Below are 15,888 nucleotides of genomic sequence, written 5' to 3' on the forward strand. Positions count from 1 at the left end.
ATAGAAATGCCAAAAATCTCAAGAAAAACTCAGACAAATTCAGGCCAGCACAAAATGAAGTTCATTAGGAATTTAGGCAAACAAGTATGATATTCTGAGTAGGGTTTATATGCTAAACCAGACAAAGATAGAATATGGCTAACTGTAATGTGTCGATTGGTTTGGAGATAGAGTGCTTTCCTAATATGCACAAGGCTGTGGATTTGGTTTCCAGCTCTGCAAAAACTTACTATATTAGGCTGGGAATGTGGCTTAGTGGTGTTATGCCCATGTTGCGAGGAGACCACCAAGAAGACCACCGAGAGCCAGACGTTCCAAAATGCAAAAGCAAGGCTTTATTCAGGCGAGCTGCAACTCCGGCCTCGTCCACCCCCCCCCCCCCCCCGACACAGCGGAGGTTAGGAGGAAAGCCACAAGCAGAGTTTTACATGGGTATTTAAAGGAAAAAATCACAAAGTTACATAAACCAGGTGCAGGCAGGATTGGGGTATGAGGACAAATCTGACTGACTCGGGGCTAGGGGTTCTTTAAAATTGGTCTGACGACATTCCAGGGTGGTCAAAGTATCTGGGACATTCCGGAACTGGTTGGGCCATCCGGGAAATGGGTTTTTATGGCCAGTTGGTTTATTCTTAGCTTAACACAAACAACAAGATGGTTGCAGTTTCAAGATGGAGTCATCCTAGTCTTTCATTCCCCCCTGGACTTATGGACATGAAGCACAATCCTGTGTTTCAGGTCGTAATCTAAATTCCAATAGCTTTTACAGTGGGACCATGACCTCACGACTCCAGTAAGAGCAATAATAGTGGCCAGGGGAGTTACAGTAGCTCAGGCTAGAGGCCTGGGAAGATATATAAATTCTGGTGCCCACTATTCTATCATCCCCAAGCTGCTGGGCCACCCATAGGTACGGTTTATGGGTGTCTAGGCTCTCTCCCTAGCTATCAAAGCACCAACCATACATAGCAGGCCTAGCAAGGTAAAGTTCACCAAGTCCCTCTTTTGGTACATGGCCTCTGTTGTGGCTAATCCACCACCGGGGTGGAATGTCCTCTCTCACTGCAAATGAGTCCACCAGCTCCAGTCTCTTCGGGGGCGTGGGTGAAGAGAATCCAGGTCACAGCTCTGTCCACCCTGAGTGCAGTGGGAGTTGTCAGCAGCAGGATGTAGGGTCCCTTCCAATGTGGTTCTTTTGGTGGACCTGCTATAGGGCTCTGAGGGGGGATAAAAGCTCATAACAAATGCGATTGCAAGTTAGGAATTATGGGAGGGGATCCCAAATCTGATCCTAAGGCTACACATGAGCAAATCCAGGCTTTACCTACAAAACCATCTCAGCGAGGGAATCAAGCAGTTAAAGATATATGAGATCTTTCTGGTTAACATTTAGATGACATCACACAAGTCCCTTAGCCCAGCAGATGCAGGTACAGATAGTTTCACACCGAACCCCCAATTCTGACCCTCTTTACCTATTTATATTATAGCCAATTTGATTATATACCAACTTTACTCATAAGCTCTAATTTTAATACATACTGATATCATTTGTTACATACTCAAACTTTCTAGGGATTGTCATTCTTACTTTTAACATGCCAAAACATTTTAATCTAAAGAAAACATTTTTGCTTCCCTAATTCTCTTTCTAAAGTCTTTTCATATACAGTTTAAAATGTAACATATCCCCACTCACACCATCTTTTACTTTCTCACGCCAGCAGTGACTTACTGGAACATTCTGTGACACTTGACTTTTTAAATCCCTTTCTTATTCTCCAAGGCTTACTTAACTTTCCTCTTTACAGTTTCTGGGGCTTCTTTGCTGCTAGAGTTTTAAATTGTCTACATTTTCTTTTCCTCTGGTTTGTAGAATCCGGTTTATCTCAACTACATCAAGGCAATTTACTGTGACTCTACCCACAGGCTGTTGGGGAAAACAAAGGTGGGGCAAGGGTCAGCCTGATGGGGACTGCTGCTCCTAAAAAGCCAGACCAGAGCCAACTATCATGAGTTCAGATATTTAAAACCAACATAGAAGGCTTGGCCTGTAACCATTTCTCACAAGTGCAGTTTCTGTACACTGTTACCTCTGTTTTCCATGCCCCTAGTTTATCCTGTCTCATCTTCCCAAAAACAACTCTGGTCCCTTGGTCCTAAAGGGGGGCTGATGGGCGAAGATCATCCATGTTCTGTAACTTCTTCAGGCTGACTCAGGGGCATTGGCCTTACCTAGCCAGGAACCTATAACCTTAGTCTACTTTACCAAGGGGTTGCCAGGGTCAGCTGTCCATTGGGAGATTTACTCCAAACTGAAAATTACATTCAACATTTAACTTAACTATACAGACTTTTTGGGCTACCACAGTGTAGCCTTTTAACATTCTAGTTTGTAAAAGCTTTTTCCTGACTGGCTGGGGAACTGATCTCTAATGACTTATAAAGAATGCCTACATTACCTTTGCAGGCCTTTAACAGATCTCAATAAGGACACAATCTCAGGTCTACAAGCTTTCTTTCCTGAAAAGATGTACTAGCTCAAAATTCACTGCCAATTAGGGCTTTGAGCAGATGCAGGGGGTTGGGATTTTTAAACTATCCCCTATTTAACAAACTTAGTTTTACTACCCACTACCACAGATGACTGGCAAGTTCCTGTCCAGTTACAAAGTAGATAGACATGGGCAATAAAAGGCATGCTTACGAACTATTCTTCTAGGACCTCCCGGCTCTGATTACCTTTTGAAAGGCCAAACAGGAGTGACTCTAGGATCTGACAGGTTCTCTGTCATCCAAGCAGTGGCTTACTGCCTCTGGATGCGCAGTCTGTCCCAGGAGTACTTTTCCATGCTGGTATAAATGCACCTTTGGCATTTCTCTTGGTCCATCACTGGACTTGGACTCAGGGCCTGAGTGCTGTCCCTCAGCTCTCCAGCTCAAGACTAGCACCCTACCACTTTGAGCCTTAAAGCGACTCACGACTCTGTTCCCAGCACTTCTGCTGGTCAGCTGGACACGAAGACTCCCACAGGGACCTTTCTCTGCCCGGGCTGGCTTCAAACCGCAGATTTCAGATCAATGAGTCTTACAAGAGGCCACTTTACTCCAATTAAAAGCAACAAGGTGGTCCACACAGAAATAGTTTTTAAGCATACTCTTACCTGGAACTTATTAAGGGCCAATGTTACATCTTGACAAACTTGTAGGGGTCATCTGCCCTTCTCTGTGGGCCTGCTGGAAATTGTTACAAAAAAACCTACAGAGAAACTGGAATGGCAATTAAACATTTTGGTAGCTATAATTCTCCTTTTCTCACTGTGCAATAATCATTTAGGACAATTTTACTTCCAGATTTCTTATCTAGAAATGCATTCTTGTTTTGTAAGGCCTTTTACTAACCTCACTAACACTTTAGCTCTTATCTGCATTGGAAAACTCTGAAGCTTACAGGCACTCTGAAACCAGTACTGCCCTTTGCCTTTGGGCTGCCTGTTTTAAAAGAGCCTTTTTTCTTTTTTTTTTTTTTTTTCTTCAGTCCCAGTTACCGCATGGCATGAAGACTTTGGACTCAAATGACAATTTTTCCTTAATGCAAGAATTACAATTACAAAATTAGAAATACTTATCCATTCAGCTTTCCAATAAATTAGTGAGAAATGTTAGCCCATTTTGCCATTTCTTCCTACATACAGAGAGTTAATGAGAGTTTACTTCTATACTTGCCTTATTATATGTAACTTAAGATAGTGTCTTACTATTATATCACATAAAATTCAGTACCTGAATCATTAAACTGATATCCAAAACAATTATAACAAAAGTACTTTTAACTGTTCACCAGAATTACAAACAAGAAATCCAGTCTCAGCATCTTCCAAATTGCAAAAATAGCACAAGAATCAAATCACATCAGATAAATATACTTTTTAACCATTTAAAAAACTTTTCCAATACTTAGTACCTCAAGGGGCAGTTTCAAAAATTCCAGCCAAATCATTCATTTTTACCACCAGGTTTCCAAAGATCACCTGAAAACAAAAGAGACAAAAGAGAGGCCTCCATTGGCCTGTCCTACTGAACAGCCTATCTCCATCCTACTCCTCAGAGCTTGATGAACTGTCTTGGTGCTGGCTTGTCCTCTTCCATCATTAATGGACACCCCATTATGGCTGTTCCACCATGTGGATTCCCTCCAGAGCCTGTGCCACCACGTGTTCTGGCTAAGCTGCACCATTGCCAGATCACCCCTCACTCCTGAGGATAGGCACACAGGCCCATCTTAGGTCTTTTTTTTTTTTTTGTCCTTTCCTATTTGTCTCTGACTGAGAAACCCAAGCAGTTTGTTTTTCTTTTTTTTTAACAGTGATAAACCTTTACATCAAAATTTCTGACACTTAACCCTGGTTTTTTAATTAAAGAAACAATTTTTTAATTCTAGTTCCTTTCTAAAACAACATAATAATCCTTTAAAGCATTTGGTAACGCCCGAACTTGATGACCATTTGGATTTTAAACTTAAACTCACTCAATTTTACATCATGCTAACAGTCTTGTACATGTTCACTCTCACACATGCACACACACATACACACACATATTCAAAAGATCTTAAAGCACGCAAAATAAACATCAGCTGTACATTTTCCAGTGGCAGGAGGTATTTTTGCCAATCTTACTCCTGCAACACCCAAATTTTAAGACAAAGCTTTTAACAAATGATTTTTAGCATTCTCCAGCCTCATTTTCCAGGGCTTGATAATTTCTGCAAAACATTTTAGCATACCGAATAATTTTCTGCTGAAGAAGGCTGGGTGGGGGTCACCCAGAGTTCTTTTTGTGGACACTCACACTCTTGATTGTGAGCTGTCGCCTGTACATCTTTCCAATGAGCTAAACATAAATCCAAGGTGGTAGAGGGAGTCTATCCCATTTCATCTGTCACAGTCAGGAGATACACAAAACAAAGAACAACAGTCCAGACCAGCCCTATAATAATACAAGCAATTTGTTTTTCCTTTTTCTGCAACACAATCTTTTCTAGTATCTGATTGGATTTACTATTACTTTCTTTCCTAATTCACCACCAGACCTAGTCTCCTCAGTACTCAATCTTGTCCTAGGCCCTTCTGCTTTCAATTTCACTTTCTCTTTTTCATCAAAGTCCAATTAACCACATCATTCAGACTAGTCCATAAAATAACAAGAGGTAAAACAATTCCAATAAAACAGAAAAGACAATACATACAGGAACTAAATATTCCATAAACAATCTACTAATTTATAAACTGATGGTGCCAACAAACACAGGATAAGGTAACAAAATAGGCTATGCAGGTTTGACACAAAAGAGACTGTCAGAATCACAAATAACACAGAGACAGCACTGCATGGTGGGGTCACTCCCCACCATCTGCAGGTGGCTTGGGCTGACTGTTTAGGATGGGGGGAGGGGGGTCCTTCCAGTGGGCTAGGGTCAAGTCTAGGGGGCTAGATGATACATTACCCATGGCTCTGGTCAGGTGTTCAATCCAGACAGCTACAAAAAACACAATTACAACAACAGAAAAGGTACCAAACACACAGGCCTGAGGAAAAAAAAACAAGTTACAAGTTACTAGTACGAGTTGGAGATCTCCCAAGTCGGCCCTCAACCTCCTGCGAGGGTGCAGAAGGAGTGGACCCAAGTTCAAGGTGAGTGGGTTGATCCTCGGTGAGGAGACCCTCCTGGTCAGTGCCAGCTAGAAACCGGACCGATTTGCGCCCTACAAGTATCAAGGCAGGTTTCCGGCGGTCCCCCTTCAAGGGTGGAGGGTCTGGGATGTCTCCCAATTCCTCCAGGGTTGTCTTATGAGCATGTCTGCTCCGACAATCCCTAAAAAAATTAGAACAACCTAGAACGGCCGTCTTCAAGAGAAAATGAAAGTAAAAAAACACACACATAGACAAAGGACAGGACAAGACAAATTAACAATGCTGTTTCTCACCTTCGGAGTCTGGGGTCTCAGGGGGTCTCTGGGGCTATACCGGACGAGTCCCCAAAATGTTATGCCCATGTCGTGAGGAGACCACCAAGAAGACCACTGAGAGCCAGACGTTCCAAAATGCAAAAGCAAGGCTTTATTCAGGTGAGCTGCAACTCCGGCCTCGTCCTACCTCCCCCCACCCCCCACAGCGGAGGTTAGGAGGAAAGCCACAAGCAGAGTTTTACATGGGTATTTAAAGGAAAAAAATCACAAAGTTACATAAACCAGGTGCAGGCAGGATTGGGGTATGAGGACAAATCTGATTGACATGAGCCAGGTGCAGGGTTGGGGTGTGAGGACAAATCTGATTGACTCGGGGCTAGGGGTTCTTTAAAATTGGTCTGACGACATTCCAGGGTGGTCAAAATATCTGGGACATTCCCGAACTGGTTGGGCCATCCGGGAAATGGGTTTTTATGGCCAGTTGGTTTATTCTTAGCTTAACACAAACAACAAGATGGTTGCAGTTTCAAGATGGAGTCGTCCTAGTCTTTCAGTGGTAGAGTGTTTGTCTAGCATGCATGAAGCCTTGAGTTTGATTCCTCATTCCCACATAAACAGAAAAAGCCAGAAGTGGCCATGTGGCTCAAGTGGTAGAGTGCTAGCCTTGAGCAAAAGCAGCTCAGGGACAGTGCCCAGGCCCTGGGTTCAAGTTCCAGGATATATTCTCTCTCTCTCTCTCTCTCTCTCTCTCTCTCTCTGCTAATGCCTGTAATACTAGCCACTCTGGAAGCTGAGATCTGAGGACTGCTGCTGTTTGAAACCAGTCTGGGTAGGCTTCTAATCTCTAATCAGGCAACTCCTAATCTCCAACTAACTAGCAAAAAGCCAGAAGTGGAGCTGTGGCTCCAGTGGTAGAGCACCATCCTTGAACAAAAAAACACCTCAGGGACAGCACTTATGCTCTGAGTTCAAGCCCCAGGACTGGCATGCTTGTACATGTGGGTGCAAACACACACACACACACACACACACAACCAACAGTCTAAGCATCAATGGCTGGAACAAAATGTGAGCCAGTGGTAACCCAAATCCATTTTTGTTTATTATTGTCTTGTGGAAGTTTTGGTCTGTAAAATCACTATGAATTCTGAACATTTTTCCTAGGGAAAATACAGTATTCTTTTCATGCCAAGCTCTGATCACAGCATTTTAAAAATCAGCTGATCAATATATAGCATTGTTTTATATGTGTTTAATAGTTGAAACATTAACAGTGAACTTTAGGTTCAACTTAAATACACGCCTAAACAAAGCTTGTTCTTAAGTCTCCTCACACCTCTTGCCAAGCCAAACCATTTGGCCCTCTGATTGGAAAGGAAATCTTTCACAGGAAGCACAAGAATGTGAAAAATGTTTCATGGGACACCCCATGGAGAGGAAGAGGAGGTGGAGCTCAGGTTACCTTGTTCTGTCTTAGCTGGAAATATTCCCCAGCCTGAGATCACTGATTTCCCTGCGGGGCTGTGTCCACAGGTGACTAGGAAAGCAAGTAGAGCCTGATTTTGTGGTTGCGAATTTACTGTAGTTCACATTCGCAGACTATGTAAGATGAAATGGAAATTGTTTCCTAGAGAGACTTATTCATCTAGGCTAATAATCTCATGGGGAATTTCTCCTTTGCCTTTTGTACTTTCTGTGCTGAAGGGTGGCTCATTTACAAAGCTTTATCTGATGAGTTTTTTTTTCTCTTCTGGAAGCAGGACATAGTTCTATTGTTGGAACATGGTGGGGGGGGGACAGCAGGAAAAGACTGATTCTAGGCATGAAATATAAAACCCACCCTCAGTTTAAAATTGGATATTACCTTGCATGCTGTGTGAGCTCTTACACTTGGGGGTTCATAATCTGAAGTCTGATATTTTGAAACAAATCCTGACTGACTATTGGAGTAAAAGCCTTAGTATTCTCTAGAAAAATTTTTTTTTCATTTGATTTAGTTTTCTTACCGTTTCCAAAGAGGATTTTAGCTGCTATTGAAGTGCTCGAGTTCGGATCCCCTGAAAGACCTCCAGAGACAAGACCAATGCTAGCAGCAAAAAAGGCGTTTATTTCGAGCTAGCTCAGTCCTCTATGCACTCAGCACTCTGGTGATGCTAAGAGGCCCTGAGCCTAGGGCTTCCAGCTGTTTTATACATTCTTTGGGGAAGGCAGGGACTTAGCATACATCATAGCATCTTTCAACAAATCAATACACACCGTGGGAAAATTAGCAAGGGGGATATGTGCACCACTGCAGGGTTTTGATTAGATATTGGAAATTGCACTCACAGTTGGATACTGGAAATCCCTCTCGCAAATACTGGAAATCACACTCACGATTAGATACTGAAAATCACACTCACAATTACTGGAAATCACACTCACAGTTGGATATGGTCTTTACCAGGAAGCAAGGGGTGAAGGGTAGGACTTACGGTAAGGTCAGTCAGGTACAGAATGTGGTCTTAGTACAATATGGAGTTACTTTGGCACTTCACCCTGGCTCTACATTTTTACCCCTTCTCTTAGGTACCTTGGGAGCCAATCATGGCTCCCTTTTGTCCATTTCAATGGCTTGCATGTCTGGGGGCTGGTATTGAGATAAGGCATGGGCCAATAGTTAGGGCCCAAAGTAGTAGAACCAAAGGGCCTATCAACACAGCTGTCAGGAGAGTTGCCCATGGTGACCAGGAGAACATAATACTCTTGAGCTATGAATGTGCACCTTCTGTGCTTTAAATCTAGAAAAAAAAAATTTGCTCACATTTTGCCAGTCTGGTTCAGTCACACATTTCCTTAGTAGTTTTCGGGGGGGGGGGGGGATGTTTTTTTCCTTGGCTTTTTCCCTCAGGGCTTTACCACTTGAGTGACACTTCCACTTCCAACTCTGCTGGTTAATTTGAGGTGAGTGTCATGGACTTTTCTGTCCAGGCTGACCAGGAACCATGATCCTCAGATCTCAGCCTCCTGAATAGTTAGGATTACAAGTATGAGCCTCCATGTTCTACCTGAGTTTACTGAGACTGAATACCCAAATGTTTGCTTGATAAATTGCCACCCCTGATATATATCATGGTGTTGCTATGGATGCTGGACCATTAAATATTAACTATTAACATTAAATATTCCACAATTAAATAATTTGAAATATTTAATATACTGGTTAAGTCCAGACCTGGCCAGATAAATGGCTGGGCCTGATATGTGCTTCAAAGTTGAGTCACTCACTTGAAGGAATGTGTTTAGTTTTCAGTCTTGAGATTATAAATTCCAAAATATACTGGTTAATGAGATTAACCTGCTACTGGCAATTATAGTGATGTGAGGAGAGCCTCAAGATGACAGAAAACAATCATCTGAAATTTTCATGAGCACTTCCAGTCCATGCTCATTTATTTCACCAAGCAGAGAACCTGTTCATATGCTTACACGGAAATAAACTTGGAAATTACTGAAATGTTTCTATTTTTAAATATTTTGTTTTACTTTAATTACCCAAAATTTGCCTTCTTATAAGGGCTTGCAAGGTCCATTGCTCAAGTCAGGGACAGGTTCATGCTTATCATGAAGTTATACAATACTGAAGAATAAGCACAAGTATGTTAGAAATCTTACTAAATAATTGTGCTTCTTAAGGGCATTGGTGACTCACACTTGCCATCCTAGCTACTCAGGAGGCTGAGCTGTTCAACCTGGGCAGAAATGTCTGTGAGGCTCTTGTTTCCAACTAACCAGCAAAAGTAGAGCTGTGGCTTAAGAGCAGCCCTGAATGAAGAAACCAAAGTGGGAGCACAGGACACTCAATTCAAGCCCCAGGACTGGCACCATAAAATAAAAAAAAAAAAGAAAAGAAAAAATAGAACGGAGCTTCTTATTCATTGTAGACGATATTTATGTATTCATTTATTCCTTCATTTTATTAGTTTGTTCAGCTTGCTTGCTCACTGGACCTAACTGGACCTCCACCACTTGAGCCACGCCTCCAGCCTGACTTTTCGATAGGCATTTTAGAGATTGCATCTCATTGGACTTTTCTGGTTAGGTTGGATTCAAACTGTGATCTTCAGGATCTCAGCCTTCTGAGTAGCTGTGATTATATAGGCTTGACCCACCGACACCTAAGGGTATCAACATCTTCTAAAATTCTTTTAAATTTGTACGTGGAAATACACAGGTATGCTGGGTGCAGTGTGGTAATCTGATACGTGTGTATGTATGAAATGATCAAATCATTGTCATATCCTTAAGCATTTATCATTTCTTTGTGTTGAAGGCCTTTTAACTCTTGTCTTCTGGGAAGCTGTACTCAGAGGGGTGGATATGTGCAAGACTGCTTTTAAAGAACCTCAGCCTGTGGCTTTGAACATACAGTGTATTGCTCAAAGGGTCCTGTTCTTTGATCCTCTCTGCCTTGATCCTCTTTCCTGGACCTTGTGGTATACCTTGTCTCCCACCCAAAGGTCACATCTTCATGCTGAAGTATTTAGCAGTTTAAAATCTTACACTAATCACATTTGTAACTCAAGGACCTTATATATGAAAGCTTTGAAAATCAGCTTCCACTGCTACATAGATTTTTCTTCTGCCTCCCTGCCCTCCTTCCTTCCTTTGTTTTCTTCCTGTCTCTCTTTTCTTTCATGTATGTGTGTATGCGTGTGTGTGCGTGAGCATGTGCGTACACACTAGTACTAGGGCTTGAACTCAGGGCCTGGACACTGTCCTTTAGCTTTTTCACTCGTCTGCTGCTCTGCCACTTGACTCAAACCTCCACCTCTAGCTTTTGGGTGCTTCGTGGAAATCAGAGTCTCTTAGACTTTCTGCCCAGGCTGGCTTTGAATGGCAATTCTTAGATCTCAGACTTCTGAGTAACTAAGATTATAGGTGTGAGTCAGCATACTGAATTGATTACTCTTTCTTTAGTACCCTGTGTGTATTCTTGCCCATAGGCCTTGATAGTCATATGTTTATATGGCTTTATCTCTTACAGAAGATACTCAAACCAGGTACTGTAATTCATACCTGTACTACAGCTACTCAAGAGGCTATGATCTGAGGGTCCTGGTTTGAATCTAATCCTAGCAGAAAAGTCCATGAAACTCTTATCTCCAATGAACCAGCTAAAAGCTGGAAGTGGAGATGTGACTGAAGTGATAGAGCACCAGCCTTGAGCAAAAAAGCTTAGCAGGAATATGAAGCCCCTGAGTTCAAGCCTCAATACTGGCAGAAAAAGAAATCATCACTGTTAGATGTCCCTGGGCAATATCCTTAGGAGACTTTCTGGTAGTGACAATAATCCGCCAGCACTCCCGTTAGCTCAGTTAACTCTGAGCCCTCCAAAGTTCAGTTATTTTTACACAGATCTTATGAATGAGGAAAGATGGGCATAGAGTGGTTAAGTGACATTCTCAGCCTGCACATCCCTCTTCTGTGGGCACCCGCTGTACTAATCAGCCGTGCTACCACTACACCTTAGAACAGCCTGGTCCCCTGGGAGCATTGGAGCTGCTGTCTCCTGTCTGACACTCAGCCATTTGAAGTAGCATGCCAAGTGACCTGAAATTTGGTCCCACTCAAACAAGCCCCAAGACTCAACGATGCCTGTCCCTGTTGGGGTAGGGCTGAATTGTTGCCTTCTGGATATGAGGGTTTGAGTCCGATAAAATAGGTTCAAATATGTAACAGATAAAACACATACAATGGGGTAAAAATGTCACAGGAAAGAATATCTTCCATGGTGACATTGTCCAAGAAGCCTTTGACTGACAACCTAACTTATGGACTTGTAACCCCTTTGTACAAACTACTTAATAATAATAGTTGTAACAATTCACCTATCAGTTGTGAGGATGGAAAGGAGAAAAAAATACCTTCCATTTGGTTGCCCTGTTCTTTTTAGCACTTTTTCTCCCCCTAGAGCTAAGGACTGAGCTCTGGGCTTTGTACTCTTCCACTGAGCTAACTCTCCAACCCCTGCCTTCTATGCAGAAACCCAGTACTACCTCAGATCTCCTGAGAATGAATTTCAGTTTGTCTCTCTTTTAGTTTGGTGCTGGTACTGGAACTTGAAGTCAAGGGCCTTACACTGTTCATTAGCTTTTTCACTTTTTCACTCTCACACTTGAGCCACATCTCCACTTCCAGATTTTTCTTGGTTAATTGGAAATAGGAATCTCAGTCTTTTCTGCTTGAGCTAGCTTCAAACTGCAATCTTCATATCTCAGCCTCCTGAATAGCTAGGATTACAACCATAGCCACCAGTGCCCAGCCATTTAGTCTTCTATATAATGTCCATACTTGTAACAGCTTGAGTCAAGATCTCATACAGGTGGGAATAATAAGATGTGAATAACAAGAACATATTTTATTTATTGAGAAACAAACCCATGTGGATTATGTAACAAGAGCTAATCAAAAGATTCAGATATCTGGAGATGTATGGTGTTGTGATTTGCAGCATCCTCGAGGCTCGATTGTGTTGCTCCTAGCAGTATGTCTCCTTACTGTATTTTGGTGCCATCTTGTCCTGGCCTTGTCGGATTGTTCTCTCCTCCGGAGGGAAGCGAGGACTTGCTGCCACAGCCAGCGGAAGGCCCACACAAAGTTCAGGCAGGATGGGGTGGGCATGTCGGCATCAGAGGTAGCCTCCTCCTCCTCCAGCTGTCTGGATGAATTGGAGGTCTCTGGAGTGCTCATGCTGTGGTTCTCAGTCTCTTGGCTCATCACCTGCTTAGAAAAGGAGACTGAGTCAAGTCCTATACACCTCTACTTTTTGTGAACTTCAACTTAAGTTGCTAAACATTGCCCAACTGTAAATATGAAGTTCTAATACCATATATACTTAAATACATTTTCTCTCCCCCTCCCCTCCCTTCCCCCTCCCCCCCTCTGTGAAGCTACTGGGCCTTGAACTCAGAGCTTAGGCACTGTCCCTTAGCTTTCTTACTCAAGGCTAGTACTCTGCCACTTAATCCATACCTCTGCTTCCAGCTTTTTGCCAGGACTGGCTTTGAACTACAATCCTCATATCTTAGTCTCCTGGATAGCTAGGATCACCAGTACTTGCTCCAACAGGTATTACAGGTCCATTGTCAAGCCTAATGTTGGAATATCTCTGTGCTCTCCACCTGAGTTCATGTTCCCTAAGTTGGAGGAATCTCTGGAAACTGGATGTCATCTACATTGTCTGGTAGAAACCCCTTGGACAAGCCTCAACAATATGACTGACCTGAGCTGTTTGTGGAGGGGTACTGCTGGCTGGGAGGAAATCTTCCTCCTGAGTAGATTCCAGAAACATGGACTCCTCTTCCTCCTTACCAGCTTTGTGATTTTCTAGAAATGTTTCAAGCTTGTATACGAGTCCATTGAGTTTTCCAAGAGTCAGTTTTGTGTTCTCTTCAGGCCACTTGTCGGCCCACCAGTGGCATCTCTGGAGATCCCTATTAGTTACGGGGTCAGTGTGGTCAAAGTCTGCCTCCATGTCCCAGGCCAGGGGAATGCTTAGCTGGCGAAACTGCCCTAGGTCATCCTGACTCTGATCTTGTCTCCTTAAGAGTCTCCTTATGCCCCTCATCTGCTGGGCCCCTTGGACAGGAGGAGGGAGGGAGTGGGCTGGAGAACCTGTACACGTCAGGTCTTTACATCTGGTTAGGTCCTCATAGGAAAAGGTGTTCTCCTGGGGGAAATAGCCCACAGAGAGGCTCAGGTTAGATGTGGAGTCAGAGACATAGTCTTCTGTGTCCGAATAGTCGCTGCTAGAGGGGGAGTTGGCCATGACATTCCAGAATAATCTCAGGTTTCCCTTGAGTTGGAACTTTAAAAGAAAATAAAACACAAACAACAACTAAAGTTAGGGAGAAGGAGAAAGTCATGGCCTTAAGAAACAACATGACTTACCTCTTTTTTCTGGTGTGTGTGTATGCATGTGCATGTATGCATGGGCTGGTATTGGGGCTTGAAATCAGGGCCTAAGCCCTCTCCCTAAGCTGTACCATAAATGCTGGTACTCTGCCAGTTGAACTGTACTGCACTTCTGGCTTTTTTTTTTTTTTTTGGTAGTTAGAGGTAAGAGTTTTATGGGCTTTCCTGCCTGGGCTGGCTTCAAACCACAATCCTCAGATCTCAGCCTCTTAACTAGCTAGGATTATAGGTGTGAGCCACCAGTTCCTGGCTGAAATCAGTTTTTAAAAAGAGAAATTTCCAGACTGTGTGTGTGTGTGTGTGTGTGTGTGTGTGTATGTGTGTATATCTGTGTATATATATCTACATACATCTATATATACAGCTATAGATATCTATATATACATCTATACAAATATAGAGAGATATCTATATAGGTATAGATATAGATGTATGTTTACATCTATATATAGAGAGCACCATTTTATAATTCTCTCTTACTAGACTCTATGGTTTGATACCTATTAATAACTATTAGTTTAGGTATTCATGATCATTAAATTAGTAAGATGATTTAATAATGTTAATAACCATTAGGTATAAGTATGTAGTAATTAACACATGCCCACAAAACTGTATGTGTCTCATTATATTCTTATATATACCAAATTGCTTTCTGGAAAGGCTATAGCCATTTAAATGCCTACCTTTCCACTATCTTTTTTTTTTTTTGGCCAGTCCTGGCACTTGAACTCAGGGCCTGAGCACTGTCCCTGGCTTCCTTTTGCTCAAGGCTAGCACTCTACCACTTGAACCACAGCGCCACTTCTGGCTTTTTCTATATATATATATATGGTGCTAAGGAATCAAACCCAGGGCTTCATGTATACAAGGCAAGCACTCTACCACTAGGTTATATTCCCAGCTACCTTCCCACTATCTAATGACATATTTGATCCAGCTTTTTGTTTGAAACCCACAGAAGTAGGAGTGGAAGAGCATGGGTACATGTACATGTGCACGTGCGTGCGTACACACATACACACACTCACACACTGAGGCCTCTCACCCCCCCTGCTTTGATGGCTGCCTACATAGGAAAATGCTCTTCAAACTCCTGAGGCATAAATGGGATGTTGGCAGTTCTGCAGACTCAAGTGTCAGGGACTCCAGGTCCAACTGCCTGACGTCTGTGTTCCAGGACTGTTGGTTTCCCCAGCAACAGAGCAGGCCAAGTCAAAGCCATGCATGTGGGGAGAAGACAGCAGGGTGACTGAAGAGGATTCTTGTGGCTTAAAGAAGGACCATGGCTCTTAATTTTCCCTTATTTTTAATTTTTTTTCATGTGCCTATATTGGGCTTTGAACTCATGGCCTTGTACTTTGGCTTGGCAATTTTGTTCAAGGTTGCTGCTGTACCACTGGAGCCACAGCTCAAGTCCTGTAAAGGCATAGAGGGTGCCTCATTGCCAGGTTAGGGGTGGGATGGCATCTGAGAAGACCTGGGCGAGATGGAGTGGAGGAGTGGAAGGGAGTGACCTAAGCACTTCCTGCTTCTTTCTTGCTGAACTTTCCTGCCCAGACTGGTTTCGAACTGAGATCCTCAGATTTCAGCCTCCTTAGTAACTTGGATTATAGGCATGAGCCTCTGACGACCAGCTATCTTTTGATTCTTACTTCTTGTTTTATTTTAAAAGAATTGTGATAGGAACATTTTTTCAAACCAAATTAAACAAGGGGTGGAGGAGTGGAAGGACAGTCGGGTAGGAATAGCCCACCATGGACAGATCAGGCACAGAAGGGATGGGTGTGGTCAGTGAGGCTGCTGAAGACCACTTGTATCTGCTTAGGCTAAGAGCCCCCCCCCTTCCCTGTTTTTGGTGTTGGGACTGGGACTTGAACTCAGGGTATAGGTGGGCAGGCTATCCCTTAGACTTTTTGCTCAGTCACATCTCTACTTCCTGTTCTTACTGGTGAATTGGAGT

At 42.9% G+C, this 15,888-nt stretch overlaps 2 protein-coding genes across 3 annotated transcripts in view; one reads left to right on the forward strand and one right to left on the reverse strand.

Annotated features, from left to right (window-relative positions):
- The window catches only part of Ppfibp1 (PPFIA binding protein 1), a 120,838-nt gene that overhangs the window by 35,317 nt on the left and 69,633 nt on the right, over window positions 1-15,888 (forward strand). The window lies entirely within an intron of this gene.
- On the reverse strand, window positions 12,185-13,901 carry C1H12orf71 (chromosome 1 C12orf71 homolog). The gene is made up of 2 exons (XM_048343517.1): window positions 13,187-13,901; window positions 12,185-12,768 (listed from the first exon to the last, which is right to left on the reverse strand). Exons 1-2 carry the CDS (start codon window positions 13,777-13,779, stop codon window positions 12,426-12,428), a joined length of 936 nt encoding a protein of 311 aa, XP_048199474.1. The 5' UTR covers window positions 13,780-13,901; the 3' UTR covers window positions 12,185-12,425.

Source organism: Perognathus longimembris, chromosome 1 (assembly GCF_023159225.1).
Source record: "Perognathus longimembris pacificus isolate PPM17 chromosome 1, ASM2315922v1, whole genome shotgun sequence".
Classification (NCBI taxonomy): domain Eukaryota; kingdom Metazoa; phylum Chordata; class Mammalia; order Rodentia; family Heteromyidae; genus Perognathus; species Perognathus longimembris.